Source organism: Phycodurus eques, chromosome 5 (assembly GCF_024500275.1).
Source record: "Phycodurus eques isolate BA_2022a chromosome 5, UOR_Pequ_1.1, whole genome shotgun sequence".
NCBI lineage: Eukaryota > Metazoa > Chordata > Actinopteri > Syngnathiformes > Syngnathidae > Phycodurus > Phycodurus eques.
This window is the reverse complement of record NC_084529.1, coordinates 6,225,484-6,249,547: the sequence shown is the minus strand read 5'-3', so window position 1 is coordinate 6,249,547 and position 24,064 is coordinate 6,225,484. Positions and strand designations below refer to the sequence as shown.

At 45.9% G+C, this 24,064-nt stretch overlaps 1 protein-coding gene across 4 annotated transcripts in view; it reads left to right on the top strand.

Annotated features, from left to right (window-relative positions):
- The window catches only part of wwp2 (WW domain containing E3 ubiquitin protein ligase 2), a 122,133-nt gene continuing 98,069 nt past the window's right edge, over positions 1 to 24,064 (top strand). For 2 of the 4 annotated variants that reach the window (XM_061677221.1, XM_061677219.1), the window contains exons 1-5: positions 1 to 59; positions 1,149 to 1,227; positions 12,856 to 13,009; positions 13,231 to 13,352; positions 18,896 to 19,033. In XM_061677221.1, the coding sequence (XP_061533205.1) occupies positions 1,161 to 1,227; positions 12,856 to 13,009; positions 13,231 to 13,352; positions 18,896 to 19,033 (481 nt within the window). In that variant the 5' untranslated portion in view covers positions 1 to 59; positions 1,149 to 1,160. Of the gene's footprint in view, positions 60 to 538; positions 575 to 1,148; positions 1,228 to 12,855; positions 13,010 to 13,230; positions 13,353 to 18,366; positions 18,440 to 18,895; positions 19,034 to 24,064 lie in introns of those variants that run through there. The other 2 variants (XM_061677220.1, XM_061677223.1) reach the window with 2 other exon arrangements.

Genomic DNA, 24,064 nt, shown 5'->3' with positions numbered 1-24,064 from the left:
TGTAACTGTGGCGGAAATGAAAGTTGACTCGCAACACCAGCGGATCTCCACCGAGAAAGGTAATGAGAAAGTTTCAATTCTAATCATGGTTCGTGTGTGAATACGCGCACGTTATTCTGTAACAAGTGGGCAACCACTAGGTCAACTATCCCTCTTACCAGACGCTTAGTCAGAGCCGGTTTTAGGCACGTATTTTCTCTAAAGCCCTACAAAGCTTGCTGCTCGCTAACAGTTAGCTTCTTACAGGTAAATATTCGAACGTTAGTCATATATACCGGAAAGGCCTTTGATTTCCCCTTCAAAACAAATGTCCAGGTAGCGGTTACAGCAACATTATTTCAATTGTTCTGGAGCAAATGATATCGCTTTACTCAGAATAAAATTATATATGTAACGATTTTTATATCTGGATAGCATTCTTTACGGTAATATAAACAAGTTCCATGTAAGAATACATATATGTTGTGATTTTTGAAAAACGTATCGGAAGTGTGTATGCCTTCTGTGCTTTCTCTTTATGCAAAGGAACGCCTTTATCTTTCTTCCGTGTTTATTTTATGCGCAACAATCAAGGGTATTTAAATTACGCAGCATTGAATTCATGTTAGGTTGGATGGGTCAGTCATCCCCGTAACATTTACTCCACACTGCGTATTTGGAGTCACTTAACACTGCGCAGTCGTTTAGCTTGTAATCACTTCGTAATCTAAAGAAGTGTGTTTTAGTTGCGTAAACGTTACCCTGTTCGTCCTAAACCAGGAATACACTGGAGGTAGTTGGTTTGGAACGCAACTATTTTCAATTAGTTTTAGCAGCACGTCATCCTGGCCTTTGTGGATGTGCCAGTCGCAGTCACCTTGGCACTGCAGCAAAATATGTTTCACTGATATTGCAGCGTAATTTCTTTCTCACTTGTTGGGATTTTTTTAAAGTTCAACTAGACTGGCGATGTATTGATGTACCAGTCAGTATGTTGCATATCTAGCCTTGCACAATGGGATGTTGTAAACCTTGTCTCAAGGTTTTTACACTGTATCGCATAAGGTCAAACACGTGGTCTTTGCTTTTATGGAGACGATTTAAGACATTTGGATGGTCTGCTTTCTTCTTTCCATGATCAAGTGAAAATGTGACCGTTTGTGTTTCAGTGCTGTGATGTCATGGCAGCTGCCATTGTGACCAGACCTGGTGTCCGCTCGACTGAGAAGTCGCAGTTGATTTTAAAAGGTAATAACCTCTTAATTTTTCTTCAAATTAAAATATGTAACACAAGAGAATTAGATAAAAGATGGAGTTGTTGCTGTATAGATCCACATTCAGTGTTGTGTTTAAAAATGTTAGGTAGCAGCCAACCAGCTATCAGTCAAGTAAGTTTACTCTGATCTTCCAACCAGTTTGTGGAAGAAGTAGGGATGACCAAATTTATATCACCAGCCACCTCATCCAGTTCAACAGTGATACACTGAAGGAGTTTCTTGTCTAGCTCTCTTGAAACGGCTTTCTTGTCCTCCCTGCTTACGCCTTGTGGAGGAAACATTTTGCGTTTCAGCTCATCAAGCCAATTTTAATATCTCACAATGACAATCCAAGTAAATACAAAATACAGTTTTTAAATGAAAATGTTTTCATTACCACTTGCACCTTACAGATCATAATAGATCAAGAAACTGTATGCACCTTTTTATAAAACAACTTGCGTATTTATAAATCATTTTTAATCTACACAAATTTGGAAATGTTAGAAGTCATCACACCATAAAAACTAAAGTGTAAACCTTTCTGAATGAAAGTGTAGCTATGGCTGGCTTTACACGATCAGGATTTTTGGGGCCGATCACCGAGTTTAAAAAAAAAAAAAAAAGAAAAACGATCACCGATCCGATCACAAGATGGAGGAATGTGTCTATTTAAATGGCCTGTTAATTTACTGTATATACTTGTGTACTATTTATGCCAGTGAGGCATAGTGACAGACAAAACAAATGAATGGTCTTCTATCAGAATCAGAATCATCTTTATTTGCCAAGTATGTCCCAAAAACACAAAGAATTTGTCTCCGGTAGTTGGAGCCGCTTTAGTACGACACTTACACTTTTGAGACATTGAGAAAAACAGTCACTCAGGAATAAAAGGTTACCAGTTATATGGTAATGCCGGTACAATGTATATATATTTTTTCCTTGACAATTGTGCACAAATATGCAGAGTCCTCTAGCAATTAGAGCAGTTTGAAATGACTAATAGAACAATAGTCCGGTGCAAGGGGCGCCAAGACTTCAAGAAATTGATGCAGTTTAAAGTGACTTGTGGTGCGATAATCTGGGACAATGTTGATTGTGCAAATGTTGCAGATGCTACTCAGGCACATGAGTGGCCAGGATTGGTCAACAACAGATATGCAAATAGTGTAGCGTGGCGAGACTACTACAGTGAGTGCACGACTAATATATAATTGGCCCCACAGAAATGTGACCACAAACTCAAGACAAAAAAAAATTGGCAGCATGTTGCAATGAAATTGTAGGTTAGCTGTTTAAGAAGTTGATTGCAAGAGGGAAGAAACTGTTGGAATGTCTGCTAGTTCTAGTTTGCATTGATCGGTAGCGCCTACCTGATGGAAGGAGCCGGAAGAGATGTCAGGAAGTAAATACAGTAATGAATGTATCCACTTTTTGTGACATTTTTGTTTGTTGGTGTGCCGTGAGATTTTTCAATTGTAAAATCTGTTCCTTGGCTCCATAGAAGTTGGAAATCAGTGCTCTAGTCAGATCGTGTATTCTACTCAGTCAGGTCAAACCAACATTACATGATAGAAATAATGGGTGCTAACTTACTGAAATTAAATTACTTTATTTTTAATTAAATGACTTCACCCACACCAAAACTTTGGTACAGCTCAGATAGATGGAGTTCTACTGAAAGTACAACATAATATTTAAGAGATGATTAGCAGATTCTCGAATTAAAGTAGAACTTCTAACACCTGATAAAAAAAGAAAACTGAAGTAAATCTAACTAATCTTAGCCGTTTTCCTTGCCCCACTGTAGATGATACGTTGTTAAAATGGGGTTGGGGGGGAGGGAGCTCTGGGTGACTAAATCACAAAACATGCATTATAAATTGGAGTTAACACAACAAAAGTCTGCTAAAGGCTACCGCACACCGAGCGATGGAGCTGAACCCGACTGAATTGTCGCCGCAGTGTGCTTAGGCCAACTGTTTTTATGAGTGGCCAATCAGTTGGCCACTGTTTTTGCATCGCCGGCGTACATCGTCGCAACGTCGCAGTTTACATCCAATCAAAATGAATACAAGCTTTCACTCACGCTGAAAATATATTTCCGGGTTTTTACGCAAGCGAGACACCAAACGGCCGCCGCGCTGCCCCAAGCCATATAATTGGCGTATATAAAGCATCAAATATTGTCTTTTACATCAATACTTAACAATATTCATCATGTATTATGTGCCAGTGGATGAAAAAGCGATTCCTGTGTATGCGAACGGCATGTACCTCGCTGGGTACGTTCAAATGAATGGAGTCAGCGAGACTCCTTTAAAATATCCACACGCACGGTTTTACTCTCACCTGTGTCCACTGTCTTCAGCAACCAGCCTCTTCCTTAACTACTAATCTAACTTTTTGTGCTTTAAGAAATGTGATGAAGTACAATATACTGTTTATAAAGTATCTAATGCCGATACAGGCTCGCTATTCATGGCGTCCATATAGCCAAATGCTCAATCTGCGGGGCCACGTCCGCAACTCTGATTAGTTTTATGCGATGGCGCGGTACAATTGGGTTCGACCTCCATCGTGCAGTGTGCGGCAGGTCTAACATGGTTAGTCTGATTAGCGCGCGAAGGTTCTGCTGCATAGAATGCTAACAAATGGCAACATTTTGAAAAACTAATTTTTAACACATTTTTAGCAACATTTGTATTCCCAAAAACATGACTCGTAAACACCTTAGATCTTTACGGGATGTGTTCTACCACAAATAATGACTTACAGCATGGGCCAAGACTTAACCAGACACTTGTAGTTCTTCAGCCATGTCAATGAACAATGAAATTAGCTCAAGAAAAAGCTGACGTATAACACATTTCACCACTTGGGGGTGCTAAAGGTCAAGATAAATCAAATGCAGATGAAACATTACTACAACTAAACCCTTACAGATATAAAGTGTTATCACTGAAATCGCTTACCACTTTAGCAAATGACAGTTGAAGAGGCTGTGGCAGACATGAATTCAGTGTGGCACACACAACAATGGGGAAGTTTGACCCAACTAATTGGTTACACTCGGAAAAATAACCCAAGAAATTTGACCCAAAGCAAACAACCCAGGAATTGGGTGAGCAAAGCGGACATATAACCCAAAAAATGGTAAATCTCAGAATAAGAAACCAGAAATTTGACCCAACACAAACTACCCAGGAATTGGGTTAATGAAATAACCCAGCATGCATCAAATTAGCTTGTAGCCGACATCTAACTAAGAGGCAAAGCAAATTTACTTATATAGCGCGTTTCATACATAAGGACACACACATCATACAATGTGCTTTACGTGATTAGAAGAATTTAAAAAGAAAGAAAAAATGGTGCATGATTGTTCGCCCAACCAGTCTGCATGTGCTTTGTGGACTTGGGGAAGGCCTTCGACCTTGTCCCTTTGGGAGTCCTGTGGGTCGTGTCGCATGAGTATGGGGTTCTCGATCCCCATGATATGGGCTGTTCGGTCCCTGTATGACTGCTGTCAGAGTTTGGTCCACGTTTCTGGCAGTAAATCGGATTGGATTCTAGTGACGGTTGGACTCCGTCAAGGCTGCCCTTTGTTGCAGGTTATGTTCATAACTTTATGGACACAATTTCGATGCGCAGCCGAGGCACTGAGGGTGTGATGATGAGATGTGGTATGTACTGTGTGTGCGTGGTATCCATCCGTCCATTTTCTGTACCACTTATCCTCACAAGGGTCGCGGACGTGCTATAGCCTATCCCAGCTGACTTCGGGCGAGAGGCGGGGTACACCCTAAACTGGTCGCCAGCCAATCGCAGGGCACATATCAACAATCAGCCATTCACACTCACATTCAGACCCATGGGCAATTCAGCGACTTCAATCAACCTACCACGCATATTTTGGGGATGTGGGAGGAAACCAGAGTACTCGGAGAAAACCTACGCAGGCACCGGGAGATCATGCAAACTCCACACAGGCGAGACCGAGATTTGAACCACGGTCCTCAGAACTGTGAGGCAGATGTGCTAACCAGTTTTCCACCGTGCCACCTGTATAGTGTGTGTGTGTTATATATTATAACTTTACAACAAAGAGGAATTTTCAAGCACAAAAGCATAGCATGTAAATTATGTAAAAATTAGTTAAGAAATACATAAGGTGGGTTCTTTTTTTGTTTTGTTTTTGAAAAGAATTGCATTGTGCATTTTCTTTCTATGGACCATGCATGTGAAGTGTTGTAAAACAGTAAAATGTTCTGCCAGTAATTCATGTCTTCTTTGTGGTAAGCATTAAGGTTCTGAAAAACGAAGTTATTCATGATCCATCCATCAATTTTCTGAATTGCTTATCCTCACTCGGGCTCATGTAGTGCCCAATTCTCCCAGCAGATGGTCTCAGCGCTACACCTCAGTTAAACGGCTGACCTGTTTCGTCGTGTGTCATGCCATATGCACTTGCTGTGCTGTGGATGTGTGTTCATTTCTACACATTTGGAACATACAGGTGAATAGTCTGGTGTGTAAAAGTGTTAATATGAAAAATACTGCAAACCTTTTATGTGTAAAAGACACAACCAACATTATACTTTTGAAATGTTCTGTTTATTATTTCAGTCTTACAATATTAAAAGGAAAAAAAGGGAGGAAGCAAAACGCTTCTCCATCTGGCAATCTAATGGATGAGTCTGGGTTTGGTGGTTTCCAGGAGAACGATACTGACTGACTGACTGAATTGTGCCACTTGTAATGTATGTTGGAGGTGGGATTATGGTGTGGGGGTTGTTTTTCAGGAGTGGGGTTTGGCCCCTTAGTTACAGTGAATGGCACTTTGAATGCTTCTGCATACCAACAGATTTTGGACTATTCCATGCACCCATGTTTGTGGGAACAGTTTGGAACTGGCCCCTTCCTCTTCTAACAAGACCAGTGCACAAAGCAGGGTCCATAAAGATATGGATGACATAGTCTGTTGTGGATGAAATTGACTGGCCTGCATAGAGTTACGGCCACAACCTGACAGAAAGCCTTTGGGATGAACTGGAGTTTCTCGCCCAACAAAAGTGTGTGACCTCAAATGCGCTTCTGAAAAAATCATGAATTCCCCAAAACACACTGCAAAACCTTGTGGAAAACCTTCCCAGAAGAATTTAAGCTGTAATAGTTGTTGAGGGGGGACCAATGTCATTTTAATGGGAGTATGTGACATCACTTAAATTCATATCTGAGTCAAGACAGGTGAGTGAAAACCTTTGGGGATACACACACACACACCTAAACCTAATAACTGGTTGGGGCATCCTCACCAGCAACCACTAAAATCAAACATTTTCTATAACTGGCAATGAGTGTCTCACATGGAGATATTCCTTGCAGAATTGTTTGAATTCAGCATTAACGGCCTTTTTAAAGGTTATGCCACTGCATTTCAATCGGCTTCAAGTCTGGACTTTGACTATGCCACTCCAAAACCTTCACTTTCTTTTTTTTAAGCCATTCAGAAGTTGACTTGCTGATGTTTTGTGGATCAAGTGCGCTTCAGCTTGAGGTCGCAAACTGTTGGCTGAACATTCTCCTTCAGAATTATCTCATATACATATTTATACACACACACAGAGCGGCTGAAACAAGTATTTAACACGTCACCATTTTTCTCAAATATATTTCCAAAGGTGCTATTTACATTAACATTTCACCAGTTGTTGGAAACAACCCAAGTAATCCATACATGCAAAGAAAGTAGAACAAACAAGCTCATAAATTAAGTTTTGTGTAATAATGTGAAATGACACAGGGAAAAAGTATTAAACACGCCAACTGGTATTTATTTAATACTTTGTACAAAAGCCTTTGTTTGCAATGACAGGTTCAAGACTCCTCCTGTATGGAGAAACTAGTCACATGCTTTGCTGTGGTGTGATTTTGGCCCTTTCCGGCACACAAGCACTCTTCAAATCTTTGAAGGTTCCGTGGGCTTCTTTTCTGGTCCTTGATTTTCTGTTCTTTCCATAGAATTTCGGTTAGATTCAAGTCAGGTGATTGGCTGGGCCATTCTAGCAGCTTTATTTTTTTCCTTTGAAACCAATTGAGAGTTTCCTTGGCAGTATGTTTTGGATCATTATCCTGCTGAAATGTCCACCCTCATTTCATTTTCATCCCCGTAGATTGCAGCAGATTCTCGTCAAGAATGTCTCGATACATTTGCCCATTCATCCATAATATGACGTTCACCAGTACCATTTTCTGAAAAGCAGCCCCACACCATCATATTTGCACCTCCGAACGTCACTCTTGGTATGGTGTTTTTAGGGTGATGTGCACTGCCATTTCTCCTTCAAACGTGGTGTGCGTTATGGCATCCGAACAGTTCAATTTTGCTCTCATCCGACCATACTATATTCTCCTAGTATTTACCTGGCTTGTCCGAATGTTGTTTAACAAACTTTAAACAAGTTTGACATTATTATTATTATTTTTTTACAGCAATGGGGGTCTCGTGTGGTGAGCGTGCATACAGGCCATTGCAGTGGAGTACATCACTCACTGTTTTCCTTGTGACAACAGTACCTGCTAATTCCAGCTCTTTTTGAAGCTCTCAACATGTGGTCCTTAGCTTTTGGACCACTCTGATGATTATTCTTTGAACTCCTTTGTCAGAAATCTTGCAAGGAGCACCTGATCAAGGCAAATTTATGGCGGTATGATTAGCTTTCCACTGGGGTATTATGGCCCAAACCGCGCTCACTGGAACGTTCAGAAGCTTAGCTATAACCATTGCCATCGTTATTTTTTGCAACAATTAGTTTGCGATGGTCTTGAGACAGCTCTCTGCTCTTACCCATTATAAGATGTGTCTTGACTCAGAGACCTTGGCAATGAGACCTTTTTGTGGGCCATCAATTAGGACTGATCCAGCTGGTATTCATTTGCACTTTCAAGGGGCTGGATTGATGTTTGACTATTGATTAAATGTTAGGTGATGTCTTGGCTTTCCATGCCTTTTTGCACCTCCCTGTGTCATTTCACATTTTTGCACAGAACTTAATTTCTGAGTTTATATTCTAATTTCTTTGTATGTATGGATTACTTGGGTTGGGTTGAAATTTTCAGTTCAATAGCACCTTTGGAAGTTTATTTAGTGAGAAAATGGTGACGTGTTAAATACTTATTTCAGATGCTGTATATGTGTGTGTGTGTGTACACAGACCCTTTCCAAAAAAATTTAATATCATGGAAAAGTTTATTTTTTTTTCCATAATTCTATTCACAATGTAAAACTTTCCTCGACATAATTCGTGCTTCCAGCTCATAAAACTCATGAAATCAGGAGTTCAAAATAATAGAAAACTGTGAAGAAATCAGCCCAAATTTTGTAGGCCATAAATGTTTTAAACTGAGTGTCAGACATTAATCGACTAAACTCAAAGTACCTGCAGGTGTTATTAAATTGCTTCAGTTTGTTTCAATTGTATCAGTTGGATTCAATATTCTTTCTATGAATAATAGCTATCTCACATGAACAAAAGCTAGCACCCCAAAATTGTGTGAAATCGCGTATTTAATATGCTGAAAAATCAGTGATCTTTTAGGGTGTCATCAATTAAAATGACAGAAGAAACAAAGGAAAAAGGTGGGCACGTTCCACATCCTTGCAAGCCTAATGAACCCATGCAGTCATATACCGTTGCTTTGCATTCTGAAATGAAAACAACAGCTATAGCACTCCAAAATTATGTTCCATTTAATATGCTGAAAATTCGCTAATTTATTAGGGTATCACTGATTAAAATGGTAAGCATAGCGCGGTGGCTGCGAGACTCCTCGTCATAGCCAAGCAATCATATATGATTGCACTCTCACATGAACACATCGAAAGCACCCCAAAACTATGTTCAATCGCAAATTTATTTCGCAGTCAAAGATTGAAATGGGAGAATACGGTATGATGGCCTTCCGTGCCCATCGAAGTCCAGCCTTGCATATCAAGTGTCCCTTAGCGGTGCATAAAAGTCCTGGTCTGCCGAGCCCCATGACCAAACAAAACAAATGGCCACAAATTTGCAAATCAGCTCAGTTTTTCCCCCTGAGTTACTCACTGGGGGTGGGGGGGCGGCTCCGGTCTATGGTGCATGGAGACGAAGGGGGAAGTGCGCCGGCATCCAAGTTAAGCTCCGCAACAGAGGATACACAAATTAATTTTACCGTACTATTTTCACTTGTCGACTAAAAACATATTCAGCCTTTAATATAAGCAACAATGACACCCTAGGCTTGCTTGTGAGCCAACCAAGTATGTTAACTAGTATGGGGAAATCAGACAAGCTTCTGGTGTATATGTCACAGTTTGGTTTTGACCAAAATGTGAGTGGGCCAAGCTCTATTAAAAGCCATCATAAAAAAGGGCTTCAAATAAAAAATGTTTTTGGGGGGGAATTCGTTCTACATAAAATATTTTTAGGTCCACAACCACAACGTTCCAAGCGGACCCTCACAATACGTTTGGGCCTGCCAGGTCGGACCAGCATTTTCCCCGTCCATCGGCGCAAACTCACCACCAGGTGGTGATTGAGCCCGTGTTGATGTATGAGGACTATATGGTACCCACCATTGAGGTCTTGCACGCTGCCAGAACTAAGACTAGGGCGTGCAAAATCCTCTCGGACCGTCTGCACTCCGGTCACCAGCTCTTCCAGCTCCTTCCCTCAGGTAGGCGCTACCGATCAACGCAAACTAGAACTATTAGACATTCCAACAGCTTCTTCCCTCTTGCCATCAACTTCTTAAACACCTAACCTATAATTCCATTACAACAAGCTGGAAATTTTTTGACTTGAGTTCGTTGTCACATTTCTGTGGGGCCAATTATGTATTACTCGTGCACTCACTGTAGTTGTCTCGCCATGCTGCACTATTTGCATATACTGGCCACTCATGCCAGAGTAGCATCTGCTCCATTTGCACACTGATTGAGGAGTATCTGTAACATTTGCACAACCAACATTGTCCCAGATGATCGCACTACTCGTCACTTTAAACCGCATACACTCCTTGAAGTCTCAGCGCCCTTTGCACAATGGTCATTGCACCGGACTATTGCAATATTAGTCATTCGAACTGCTCTAAGTGCTAGAGGACTCTGCATCTTTTTGCACAATTGTTTTTTGTCAATGTCTTTATGTCTCCAAAGTGTTCTGTAAAGTGACTGTCTGTTGTACTAGAGCGGCTCCAACTACCGGAGACAAATTCCTTGTGTGTTTTGGACATACTTGGCAAATAAAGATGATTCTGATTCTGATTCTGATGATGGAGAGACGAGCCGACGAGATATAGTCTGGCTCGCCTCCACACACGGGTTGGACTCTGGTACCAGTCCTCTTGAGAGGGGTTGGATTCTCTTCCACTCTGGAGTTGCCCACGTTGAGAGTAGTTGTGGGTATACTTATTGCTCCTCCGGCTCGGCGCCTGTACATTGGGGTTCACCCCGGTGGATGAGAGGGTAGCCTACCTCCGCCTTCAGGTGGGGGGACGGGTCCTGACTGTTGTTTGTGCCAATGCACCAAACAGCAGTTTAGAGTACCCACCATTTTTGTGCTCACGTGGGCAATGACAGTGAGACCTGGAAGGGCGTGATTGGGAGGAACGCCTCCGCCCCGATCAGAACCTGAGTGGTGTTCTGTTATTGGACTTCTGTGCTCATCATGGAATGTCCTTAATGAACACCATGTATAAGGGTGTCCACACGTGCACTTGGCACCAGTATACCCTAGGTCGCAGCTCGGTGACCGACTTTGTGGTTGTGTCATTGGGCTTGCAGCCACACGTCTTGGACACTCGGGTGAAGAGAAAGCTGTCAACGGATCACCACCTGGTGGTGAGTTGGCTCCTATGGTGGGGGAAGGTATTATGAGCGTCTGCTGGGAATGCCTCGAAGAATCCCATGTCAGAAGGAGTTTCAACTCCCACCTCCGGCAGAACTTCACCCACGTCCCAGGAGATGTGGGGGACATTGAATCCGAGTGGACCATGTTCCGCGCCTCCATTGCTGATGCGGCCGACCGGAGCTGTGCCCGTAAGGTGGTCAATGCCTGTCGTGGCGGCAATCTCCGAACCTGTTGGTGTGGACGCCAGCGGTGAGGGATGCCGTCAAGCTGAAGGAGTCCTCATGCAGCTTTGGTGGTCGCCGATGCAAAAACTCGGAAATGGGAGGATTTTTGTGAGGCCATGGAGAGAGACTTCCGGGCCGCTTCGAGGAAATTCTGGTCCACCATACAGTGTCTCGGGAGGGGGAAGCAGTGCACCATCAACATTGTATCGTGGGGATGGGGCGCTGCTGACCTCGACTCGGTGGGGAGAAGACCTCCTCAATTCCACCGACACGCTTACCCATGAGGATGCAGAGTTCCAGCTCTACACCCTCGGCAGGGTCCTCGATGGTGCAGGGGAGTTCGCCCAACCAGTATACATTTGTTTTTTTGGACTGGGAGAAGGTGTCCCTCAGAGAGTCCTTTGGCGGTTTCTTCAGGAGTGTGGGGTACCGAAACCCCTGATATGGACTGTTCGGTCCCTGTACGACCATTGTCAGAGTTTGGTCCGCATTGCTGGCAGTATTTCGGATTCGTTTCCGGTGAGGGTTGGACTCTACCAAGATTTCCCTTTGTCACCGATTCCGTTCATTACTTTTACGGACAGAATCTCTCGGTGCATCCGAGGCGCACAGGGGGTCTGGTTTGGTGGCCTCAGTATTGCATCTCTGCTTTTTGCAGATCTGTTGGCTTCATCAAGCCGTGATCGCCAACTCTCAGCTGGAGCAGTTTGCAGCTGAGTGTGAAGCGGCTGGGATGAAAATCAGCACCTCCAAATCTGAGACCATGGTCCTCAGTCGGAAAAGGGTGGCGTGCCCTCTCCAGGTCCGGGATGAGATCCTGACCCAAGTGGAAGAGTGCAAGTATCTTGGGGTCTTGTTCACGACTGAGGGAAGAATGGAACGGGAGATCAACAGGCGGATTGGTACAGCATCTGCAGTGATCCGGACTTTGTATTGGTCTGTTGTGGTGAAGAAGGGGCTAAGCCAAAAGGTGAAGCTCTCAATTTACTGGTCGATCTACGAGCCGACCCTCACCTATGGTCACGAGCTGTGGGTCGTGACCGAAAGAACAAGATCCCAGATACAAGTGGCCAAAATGATTTTCCTCCGCAGGGTGGCCGGGCTCTCCCTTAAAGATAGGGTGAGAAGCTTGGTCATCCGGGAGGGCCTCAAAAGTAGAGCTGATGGTCCTCCACATTGAGAGGAGCCAGATAAGGTGGCTGGGGCATCTAATTAGGATGCCTCCCGGACACCTCCCTGGTGAGGTGTGCACATCCCACCGGGAGGAGACCCCGGGGACGACCCAGGACACTGACTGTCTCCCAGCTGGCCTGCGAATGCCTCGGGATCCCCCCAGAAGATCTGGATGAAGCGGCTGGGGAGAGCGAAGTCTGGACATCCCTGCTAAAGCTACTGCACCCTCGACCTGACCTCTGCTAAGCGGAAGCAGATTGATGGATAGAACTCTGGAATAAGTGCCAATTTTCACTGCAATAAAGTCGTCCTCTAATTTGTTCATAGTGGTGTCAGCGAAGCCTCAGTCTCCCAAGCTGCCAACCCGTCACTCTCGGCTCAGCTCCTTTGTAGAGGTGACTGCAGACGGCCTGTCCAGTGAAACCAAAAAGACAGCCAAACGCAGTGGACACGAGCTGCAGTGGAATGAAGACCTCACCCTGTAAGAAACTATAGATCATCAAACTCAAAGAGTTCAATAGATATAACAAAGCATTGTAAAAATTTGAAGAATCTTAAATTACCTTTAACTGACATTTCTTATTAGAAAAAGAAATTTATTTGCATGTTAATGCTTCTCAACCATTGCAAGTTACCACTGCGCTGTTCTGTTTTGTACTGTCTTGACCTAATTTTGTTTTGTTTTTGTTTTACATTTTACAGAAATGTGACACCTCAGAGTCGTCTGGATCTGAAGCTGTGGAGCTGCCACACTCTGAGGAAAGAGTTACTGGGCAGTGCTACAATAGATATCCTGGACACATTGCGCATGCACAATGGCAAGAGTAAGGTCACAGTTATGAACTCGTGCACACTTCAATTCTCACATAGATGTGTGTATGTGTATGTTTATCACTCACACATGCGCAACAAACACTCAAGGATCCAAGAGTGAGAGCAACAACTGGTCAGCATGGGCTATGGTCTTGTACCAAAAAATGGGAGCAACATTGCTCCACAAACTGGAATCTGCAATGCACTTTGAGAATAAATAATGAAGCCCGTCAACTGCCATTACTGTTAATACGTATTATTTTGCCTTACTTCCTAAAAAAAATTACCATGATTCTTAAGCCATATTGTTAATTCCTAATACACAATGTAGAACACACACACACATCCAAAACTATCAAACGAAAGTGTGCCAGGAGATCACCTGCTTTGTCTTATACCTTTCTGTTCCTATTTTGGATTGTGATGTGACTTTTGGGACCATATTTTTGTTTACATTTTAGATCAAATTCCGAATTCGACTGCCCAACTCTCCACCCTTCATCATCAGTGCCAAACATGCAGGATCCCAGAAATCCTTTTTTTCCCCTCACACATTTACCTACCATCAAAACGGATCACAGATGAGAATGGTTACCTTTAGTTCGGGCAGCACAAAATTGGAAAAAAAAGATTTTCTTTAACCGATAAATATTGTCCATCCATCCATCCATCCATTTTCTTCCGCTTACCTGAGGTCGGGTCACGGTGGCATTCGATTTAGCAGGGATGCCCAGACTTCCCTCACCCTAGCCACTTCATCCACCTCTTCTGGGGGTATCCCGAGGTGTTCAGAGACCAGCCGGGAGACATAGTCTCTCCAGCATGTCCTGGTTCGTCCCGGTGTCTCCTCCCGGTGGAGTGTGCCTGGAACACTTGACCTTTGAGGCGTCCAGGAGGCATTCTAATCAGATGCCCCAGCCACCTCATCAGGTCCACGGCTAGGACGAAAACTCCACCGCTCCTCCTGAATCTGAGATTAGATTTACTGAGGGAAGGCGTGTCTGGGGAATTGAGGAGGTCTTCGAATAATATACCGACTCTCAACGTCCTGAGTCGAGGTCAGCAGTGCCCCATCCCCACTATAAACAGTGTTGCTGGTGCACTGCTTCACCCTCCTGAGGTGCCGGATGGTGGACCAGGATTTCCTCAAAGTCGCCCGGAAGTCTTTCTCCATGGCCTCACCAAACTGCTGCCATTCCCGAGTTTTTGCCTTGGCGACCACCTAAACTGAATTCCGCTTGGCCAGCTGGTACCCATCAATTCCCTCAGGAGTTCCACAGACCAAAAAGACCCCATAGGACTCTTTCTTAAGCTTGACGGCATCCCTCACTGTTGGTGTCCACCAACGGGTTCGGGGATTGCCGTCACGACAGGCACCGACCACCTTACTGCCACAGTTTTGGTTGGCCGCCTCAGCAATGGAGGTGCGGAGCACGGTCCACTCTGACTCAATGTGTCCCGCCTCCTCTGGAACATGAGCAACGTTCTGTCGGAGGTGGGAGTTGAAACTCCTTCTGACAGGGATTCTGCCAGACGTTCCCAGCAGACAACAATACGTCGGACCGGCATCTTCCTCCACTATCGGAGCCAACTCACCACCATGTGGTGATCAGTTGACCGCTCTGGCCCTCTCTTCACCCGAGTGTCCCAAGACATGCAGCTGCAAGTCTGATGACACAACCACAAAGTCGATCATCGAACTGTGACCAAGTGTGTCCTGGTGCCAAGTGGACACAGTTATGCTGGAACATGGTCTTCGTTTTGGACAATCCATGATGGGCACAGAAGTCCAATAATAGAACACTGCTCGGGTTCTGACCGGGGGGGGGGGGGGTTCCCTCCCAATCACGCCCTTCCAGGTTTCACTGTCATTGCCCACGTGAGCATTGAAGTCCCCCAGCAGAACAATGGGAGTCCCCAGCGGCAGCGCTCTCCAGCACCCCTCCAAGGACTCCAAAAAGGTTTGGTACTCTGAACTGCTGCTTGGGTGCATAGGCACAAACAACAGTCAAGCCCCGTACCCCCACCCGAAGCCAGAGGGAGGCTACCCTCTCGTCCACCTGGGCGAACCCCAATGTACAGGCGCCAAGCCGGGGTGCAATAAGTATACCCACACGTGCTTGGCGTCTCTCACCATGGGCAACTCCAGACTGGAAGAGAGTTAAACCCCTCTCAAGAGGACTATTACCAGAACCCAAGCCGTGCATGGAGGCGTGCTCAACTATATCTGGTCGGAACTTCTCAACCTCACACACCAGCTCGGGCTCCTTCCCTGCCAGAGAGGTAACATTCCACGTCCCTAGAGCCAGCTTCTGTAGCCGGGGATTGGATCGCCAAGGTCACTGCTTTCAGCCGCTGCCCAGGTTACACTGCATCCGACCCCTATGGACCCTCCCATAGGTGGTGAGCCTATGGGAAGGGGGACCCACGTTACCCTTTTGATCTGTGCCCCATGGTTGCAGGCCCGGCCACCAGGCGCTCTGCTTCGAACCCCACTTCCAGGCCTGGCTCCAGAGGGGGGCCCCGGTGACCGGAAACCTACATCCATTTATATTATTCATCATCGTGGTCTTTTCGCCCTGCTTTGTCTGGTCCATCACCTCGGACATTTTTGCCATGGGTGACCCTACCAGGGGCGTGAAGCCCCAGACAACTTAGCTCCTTGGATCATTGGGACACACAAACCCCTCCACCACGATAAGGCTACGGGTCCAGGAGGGGATATACAGTGGTACGGAAAGTATTCAGACACCCTTAAATTTTTCACTTGTTTTAATATTGCAGCCATTTGCTAAAGTCATTTTTCCCCCTCATTAATGTACACACAGGACCCCATATTGATAGAAAAAAAACAAATTACTGAAATTTTTGCAGATTTATTAAAAAAGAAAAAGTGAAATATCACACAGCCATAAGTATTCCGAGCCTTTGCTGTGACACTCATATATTTAACTCGGGTGCTGTCCAAATCTGAGACCATGGTCCTCAGTCGGAAAAGGGTGGCGTGCCCTCTCCAGGTCGGGGATGAGATCCTGCCCCAAGTGGAGGATTTCAAGTATCTTGGGGTCTTGTTCACGAGTGAGGGAAGAATGGAACGGGAGATCGACAGGCGGATTGGTCCAGCGTCTGCAGTGATGCAGACTTTGTATCGGTCCGTTGTGGTAAAGAAGGAGCTAAGCCGAAAGGCGAAGCTCTCTATGGTCACGAGCCACAGCTCATGACCATAGAGAACAAGATCCCGGATACAAGCGGCCGAAATGAGTTTCCTCCGCAGTGTGTCCGGGCTCTCCCTTAGAGAGAGGGTGAGAAGCTCGGTCATCCGGGAGGATCTCAGAATAGAGCCGCTGCTCCTTCACATCTAGAGGAGCCAGATGAGGTGGCTGGGGCCTCTGATTCAGATGCCTCCCGGATGCCGGGCACGTCCCACCGGGAGGAGACCCCGGGGACGACCCAGGACACTGCTGGAGAGACTACGTCCTTTGGCTGACCTGGGAATGCCTCGGGATCCCCCCGGAAGAGCTGGATGAAGTGCCTGGGGGGAGGGAAGTCTGGGCATCCCTGCTAAAGCTACTTCCCCGCGACCCGACCCGGATAAGCGGTAGAAAATGGATGGATGGATGGATGCTGTCCATTTCTTTTGGTCATCCTTGAGATGGTTCTACACCTTCAATGAAGTCCAGATTACACTGATTGGACTTGCTTAGGAAAGCCACAGACCTGTCTATACAAGACCTTACAGCTCAGAGTGCATGTCAGAGCAAATGAGAATCATGAGGTCAAAGGAAATGCCTGAAGAGCTCAGAGACAGAATTGTGGCAAGGCACAGATCTGGCCAAGGTTACAACAAAATTCTGCTACACTTAAGGTTCCTAAGAGCACAGTGGCCTCCATAATCCTTAAATGGAAGACATTTGGGACGGCCAAAACCCTTCCGAGAGGAGGCCATCCGGCCAAACTGAGCAATCGGGGGAGAAGAGCCTTGGTGAGCGAGGTAAAAAGAACCCAAAGATCGCTGTGGCTGAGCTCCAGAGATGCAGTCGGGAGATGGGAGAAAGTTCTAGAAAGTCAATGTTCTAGAAAGTGCAGCCCTCCACCAGTCGGGGCTTTATGGCAGAGTGGCCTGACGGAAGTCTCCTCAGTGGAAGACACATGAAAGCCCGCATGGAGTTTGCAAAAAAACACCTGAAGGACTCCAAGATGGTGAGAAATAAGATTCTCCGGTTTGATGAGATCAAGATAGAACTTTTTGGCCTTAAAAACGACTCTAAATTGCCCATAGGTGTGAATGTGAGTGCGAATGGTTGTTTGTTTGTATGTGCCCTGCGATTGGCTGGCAACCGGTTCAGGGTGTACCCCGCCTCCTGCCCGATGTTAACTGGAATAGGCTCCAGCACGCTCGCGACCCTAGTGAGGAGAAGCGGCTCAGAAAATGGACGGATGGATGGATGGACTTGATTAGGAAAGCCACACACCTGTCTATATAAGACCTTACAGCTCACAGTGCATCCCAGAGCAAATGAGAATCATGAGGTCAATGGAGCTCAGAGACAGAATTGTGGCAAGGCAGAGATCTGGACAGGGTTGCAAAAAAAACATAATCTGCTGCACTTAAGGTTCCTAAAAGCACAGTGGCCTCCATAATCCTTAAATGAAATATGTTTTGGATGACCAGAACCCTTCCTAGGGCTGGCCGTCCGGCCAAACTGAGCAATCGTAGGAGAAGAGCCTTTGTAAGAGAGGTAAAGAAGAACCCAAAGATCAGTGTGGCTGAGCTTCAGAGATGCAGTCGGGAGATTGGAGAAAGTTCTAGAAAGTCAACCATCACTGCGGCCCTCCACCAGTAGAGCTTTATGGCAGAGTGGCCCGACGGAAGCCTCTCCTCAGTGCAAGACACGTGAAAGCCCACATGGAGTTTGCTAAAAAACACCTGAAGGACTCCAAGATGGTGAGAAATAAGATTCTCCGGTTTGATGAGACCAAGATAGAACTTTTTGGCCTTAATTCTAAGCGGTATGTGTGGAGAAAACCAGGCACTGCTCATCACCTGTCCAGTACAGTCCCAACAGTGAACCATGGTGGTGGCAGCATCATGCTGTAGGTGTGTTTTTCAACTGCAGGTACAGGATGTCTGTGTGCATTAGTTTCTGCAAAACCTGTTGTTGTGTACACCTGAAGTTTGTCCCTTCAATAATTCTGTGGCTCTCCCCCCTGCCCCAAAGTGTAATTTGTTGTGACATGCATCAATTTGTCACATCCTGAAGAGAGATGCAGTCAATGTAGGCGTTTAATAGTTTTCTGTGTCCACATTAATAGTTATCATAAAAAAATAAGCATATAACACTCTGGGCTGCTCCGTGTGTGTTGTTCGATGGGTTATGGGTACATAAATTGTAAACTTACTCCAATCCGTTACTAGCCATCATTTGAGACCTGTAATACTGTCACTGCGTCAACTCAGTAATTACTTCAGACAACACAAATTTCTTCTCCTTACAACTCTTTTCTCTCTTGTAATAACCACTTCTCTGTTTGTTACTGTCTTTCCTCTTTTTAGTGGAGAATGTCCAACTAAGTCTGGTGCTACAGACTGAGAACAAAGGCTCAGTTGTCGTGGGAGGCGAGCTCAACATCTGTCTGGATGGCATGGTTGTTGATATGGGCTCAGTGCCCAATGGTAGCACAGCAGCAGACAGTGAGTCCCGCCTTTTCCATACACACAAGCATTTACAAGCACAAACAGGCCTACCCAAACTCACAGTGATAGAAATGTAATCATTTGCTCATACTCATCTGAATATAGTACATCTTAAAATGTATTAATTTACCCTTAGTCCGGCGCCGAGACTTCAAGGAGTGTATGCAGTTTAAAGTGACGAGTAGTGCGATAATCTGGGACAATGTTGATTGTGCAAATGTTGCAGGTACTCCTCAGTCAGTGTGCAAGTGGTACACATGCTACTCTGGCATGAGTGGCCAGTATTGGTCAACAACAGATATGCAAATAGTGCAGCGTGGCGAGACTACTACAGTGAATGCACGAGTAGTATATAATTGACCCGACAGAAATGTGACAACAAACTCAGACAAAAGAAATTTGCAGCATGCTGCAATGGAATTGTAGGTTGGCTGTTTAAGAAGCTGATTGCAAGAGGGAAGAAGCTGTTGGAATGTCTGCTAGTTCTAGTTTGCATTGATCGGTAGCTCCTACCTTAGGGAAGGAGCCGGAGGAGTCCGTGACCGGGATGTGGAGGGTCCGAGAGGATTTTGCACGCTCTTGTCTTAGTTCTGGCAGCGTGGAAGTCCTCAAGGGTGGGTAAGGGTGTACCGACAATCCTTTCAGCAGTTTTGATTGTCCGGTGCAGTCGGAGTTTGTCCTTTTTTGTACCAGCACCAAACCAGACTGTGACGGAAGAACACAGGACTGATTCGATGACCGCTGTGTAGAACTGCCTCAGCAGCTCCCGTGGCAGGCAGTGCTTCCTCAGAAGCCGCAGGAAGTACATCCTCTGCTGGGCCTTTTTGAGGACGGAGTTGATGTTGATCGCCCACTTCAGGTCCTGAGAGACTAATTCCCAGGAACTTGAATGTCTCGATGGTTGACACAAGGCAGCTGGACCACGTGAGGGGCAGCTGTGGCGAAGGATGCCTCCTGAAGTCCACGATCATCTCTACAGTCTTGAGCGTGTTCAGCTCCAGGTTGTGTCGGCCACACCACAGCTCCAGCCGCTCCACTTCCTGTCGATATGCAGACTCGTCACTGTCTTTGATGAGGCCGATGACAGTGGTATCATCTGCAAACTTCAGGAGTTTGACAGCCGGGTGCGTTTAGGTGCAGTCGTTTGTGTAGAGAGAGAAGAGCAGTGGAGAGAGGACACAACCTTGGGGTGTCCCAGTGCTGATGCTGCGTGTGGATGAGGTGGCCTCCCCAAGCCTCACCTGCTGTGTCCTGCCCGTCAGGAAGCTGTAAATCCACTGACAGATGGCAGGCGAGACGGTGAGCTGGAGAAGCTTGGAGCAAAGGAGTTCAGGGATGATGGTGTTGAACACTGAGCTGAAGTCCACGAACAGGATCCTCTCGTTGGTCCCTGCACTGTCGAGGTGATCTAGGATGAAGTGCAGTCCCATTTTGACTGCATCATCCGCAGACCTGTTTGCTCGGTAGGCAAACTGCAGGGGGTCCAGCAGGGGACCTGTGACGCTCTTGATGTGGTCCAGCACGAGACGTTCAAAGGACTTCATGACCACAGATGTCAGGGCGACAGGCTTGTAGTCATTCAGACCTGAGATTGTAGTTTTCATGGGGCCCGGGATGATGGTGGAGCGTTTGAAACAGGATGGTACTTCGCACAGTTCCAGAGATCTATTGAAGATATGTGTGAAGACTGGAGCGAGCTGGTCCGCGCAGACTTTGAGGCAGGATGTGGAAACAAGGTCCGGGCCTGCCGCTTTGTTAATCTTTTGTTGTTTGAAGATACATCTCACATCGTTCGTGTTCATGGATGGTCAACGCAGAAGTCAGTGGTGTGATTCTGGTCGGTGGTGCGGCCGGGTGGGTGTTGGCTGTGAAAGTGTCCTTTTCAAATCAGCAGTAGAAGGTATTCAAGTCGTTTGCTAGTGTGCTATTGTTCTCAGCTTGGGGCGGATCGTCGCTTGTAATTGGTCAGCGATTGTAATGCGTGCCAGACTGATTTAGTCGTTAGTGCTAAACTGTTTTTCCAACTTTGCTGCATAGTTCCTCTTTGCAATGTTAATTTCTTTAGTCAGCAGGTTTCGATCTCGATTATCCAGGGCCCTGTCCCCGCTTTGATGTACGTCCTCCTTAGCTTGGCGAAGTTGCTTAAATTTGGCAGTGAACCACGGCTTGTTGTTGTTGAATGTGCGAAATTACTTTGTTGGTACACAATCCTCTTCACATAAACTGATCTAGGATGTCACAGTGTCCGTATATTCATCCAGGCTGCCAGCTGAATTTTCAAAGACACTCCAGTTTGTGCAGTCTAAACAGCTTTGAAGTTCCATCTTTGCTTCATTAGTCCACTTTTTCACTGTTTTCACTGTAGGCTTCGCGCTTTTAAGTTCTTGCCTGTGTCAGTATTAAGTGAATTAAGCAGTGATCAGACGAGCCCAAGGCTGCACGAGGTTTGGCACGGTATGCGTTATTTAGCGTAGTATAGGAGTGGTCTAAATTGTTGTTTTCCCTGGTGGGACAGTCGTTGTGCTGCTTGTATTTAGGGATTTAGGGATAAATTAAGGGTGTTATGTATAATGTGATTAGTGGCTATGCCCCACAGGTAGGATGTGACCTAGAGGTGAAAGAGAGATTCTGGAAGGAGCTCAACGAAGTAGTTCTGAGCATCCCAGGCAGAGAGAGAGTCGTGATTGCTGTAGATTGTAATGGACATGTTGGTGAAGGAAACAGGGGTGATGAAGAAGTGGTGGGTAAGTATGGCATCCAGGAAAGCAACTTGGAGGGACAGATGGTGGTAGACTTTGCAAAAATGAATGATGAAAAATGCAAAGGCAGTTGGTCCTGATGACATTCCTATGGAGGTATGGAAGCATCTATGAGAGGTGGCTGTGGAGTTTTTGACCAGCTTGTTCAATAGGAATTCTAGCGCGTGAGAAGATTCCTGAGGAATGGAGGATAAGTGTGCTGGTGCCCATTTTTAAGAACAAGTGTGAGGTGCAGAGCTGCGGGAACTCTAGAGGAATGAAGTTGATGAGCCACACAATGAAGTTATGGGAAAGAGTAGTGGAGGCTAGACTCAGGACAGAAGGGAGTATTTGCGAGCAACAGTATGGTTTCATGCCTAGAAAGAGTACCACATATGCATTATTTGCCTTGAGGATGTTGATGGAAAAGTACAGAGTTCAGAAGGAGCTACATTGTCTTTGGGGATCTAGAGAAAGCCTATGACAGAGTACCCAGAGAGGAACTGTAATACTGCATGCGGAAGTCTGGAGTGGCAGAGAAGTATGTTAGAATAATACAGGACATGTACGAGGGCAGCAGAACAGTGGTGAGGTGTGCTGTAGGTGTGACACACAAGTTTAAGGTGGAGGTGGGACTGCATCAGGGATCATCCCTAACCCCCTTCCTGTTTGCAATGGTGATGGATAGGCTGACAGATGAGGTTAGACTGGAATCCCCGTGGACCATGATGTTTGCAGATGACGTGATCTGCAATGAAAGCAGGGACCAGGTGGAGGAACAGTTAGAAAGATGGAGGCATGCACTGGAAAGCAGAGGAATGAAGATTATCTGAAGTAAAACAGAATATATGTGCATGAATGAGAGGGGTGGAGGGGGAAGAGTGAGGCTCCAGGGAGAAGAGATAGCAAGGGTGGAGGACTTTAAATACTTGGAGTCAACCGTCCAGAGCAATGGTGAGTGTGGTCAGGAAGTCAAGAAACGGGTCCAAGCAGGTTGGAACGGGTGGAGGAAGGTGTCAGGTGTGTTATGTGACAGAAGAGTCTCTGCTCGGATGAAGGGCAAAGTTTATAAAACAGTGGTGAGGCCAGCCATGATGTACGGATTAGAGACAGTGGCACTGAAGAGACAACAGGATGCAGAGTTGGAGGTGGCGGAAATGAAGATGTTGAGGTTCGCTCTCGGAGTGACCAGGTTGGATAAAATTAGAAATGAGCTCATCAGAGGGACAGCCAAGGTTCGATGTTTTGGAGACAAATTTAGAGAGAGCAGACTTAGATGGTTTGGACACGTCCAGAGGAGAAATAGTGAGTACAGTGGTAGAATGATGATGTGGATGGAGCTGCCAAAAAAGAGAGCTAGAGGAAGACCAAAGAGAACGCTCATGGATGTCGTGAGGGAAGACATGAGGGCAGTTGGTGTTCGAGAGGAGGATACAGGAGATAGGCTTACATGGAAAAGGAAGACGCGCTGTGGCGACCCCTATAGGGACAAGCCGAAAGGAAAAGTGGTAGTAGTTCGGATTGGGTTCAAATTAAGTGAAAAAGCACCAAAAGCAATGATTCTCAGGTTTTTAACCTAACAACTTTGTAGCAACCTATTTGACACAGACTGCGTTCTGCCTCTGTTACGTCTCTGATTTGTGTTGGCCTCATGGTGGGCGCATGTGAGGGCCACACCCCCTGAAATGACTTACTGTGCCCCCTTCCAAATGAGTTGTGCCCTGCCACAGCTCCCTGAAGTGTAGCCTTTTTTTTGTCAATCCATCTATCAGCCATCCATTTTTTGTTATTGCGCCTATCTGAGGTCTGGTCTTGGGAGCAGCAACTTAAGCAGGAAAGCCCAGACTTCCCTTTACCCAGTCATTTCCTCCAGTTCGTCCGTCAGAATCCCGAGGTGCTCCCAGCCCAGCAAAGAGACGTAGTTTCTCCATCATGTCCTGGGTCGGCCTTGGGGCCTCCTCCCAGTGGGATATACCCGGAACACGTCACCAGGGAGGCGTCCAGGGGACATCCTAACAAGATGCCCGAGCCACCTCATCTGAGTCCTCTTGATGCGGAGGAGCGGCGACTCGACTCTGATGACCGGGGTTCTCACCCCATTTCTAAGGGAGAGCCCAGACACCCTGCTCAGGAAACCCATTTCGGTCGCTTGTATCTGCGATCTTGTTCTTTTTTTCGCGACCCCGAGCTTGTGACCATAGCTGAGGGTTGGTATTTCGATCGATCGGTAAATTGAGAGCTTTGGCTTACTGCTCAGCTCCTTCTTTATCATTACAGACCGATACAGAGT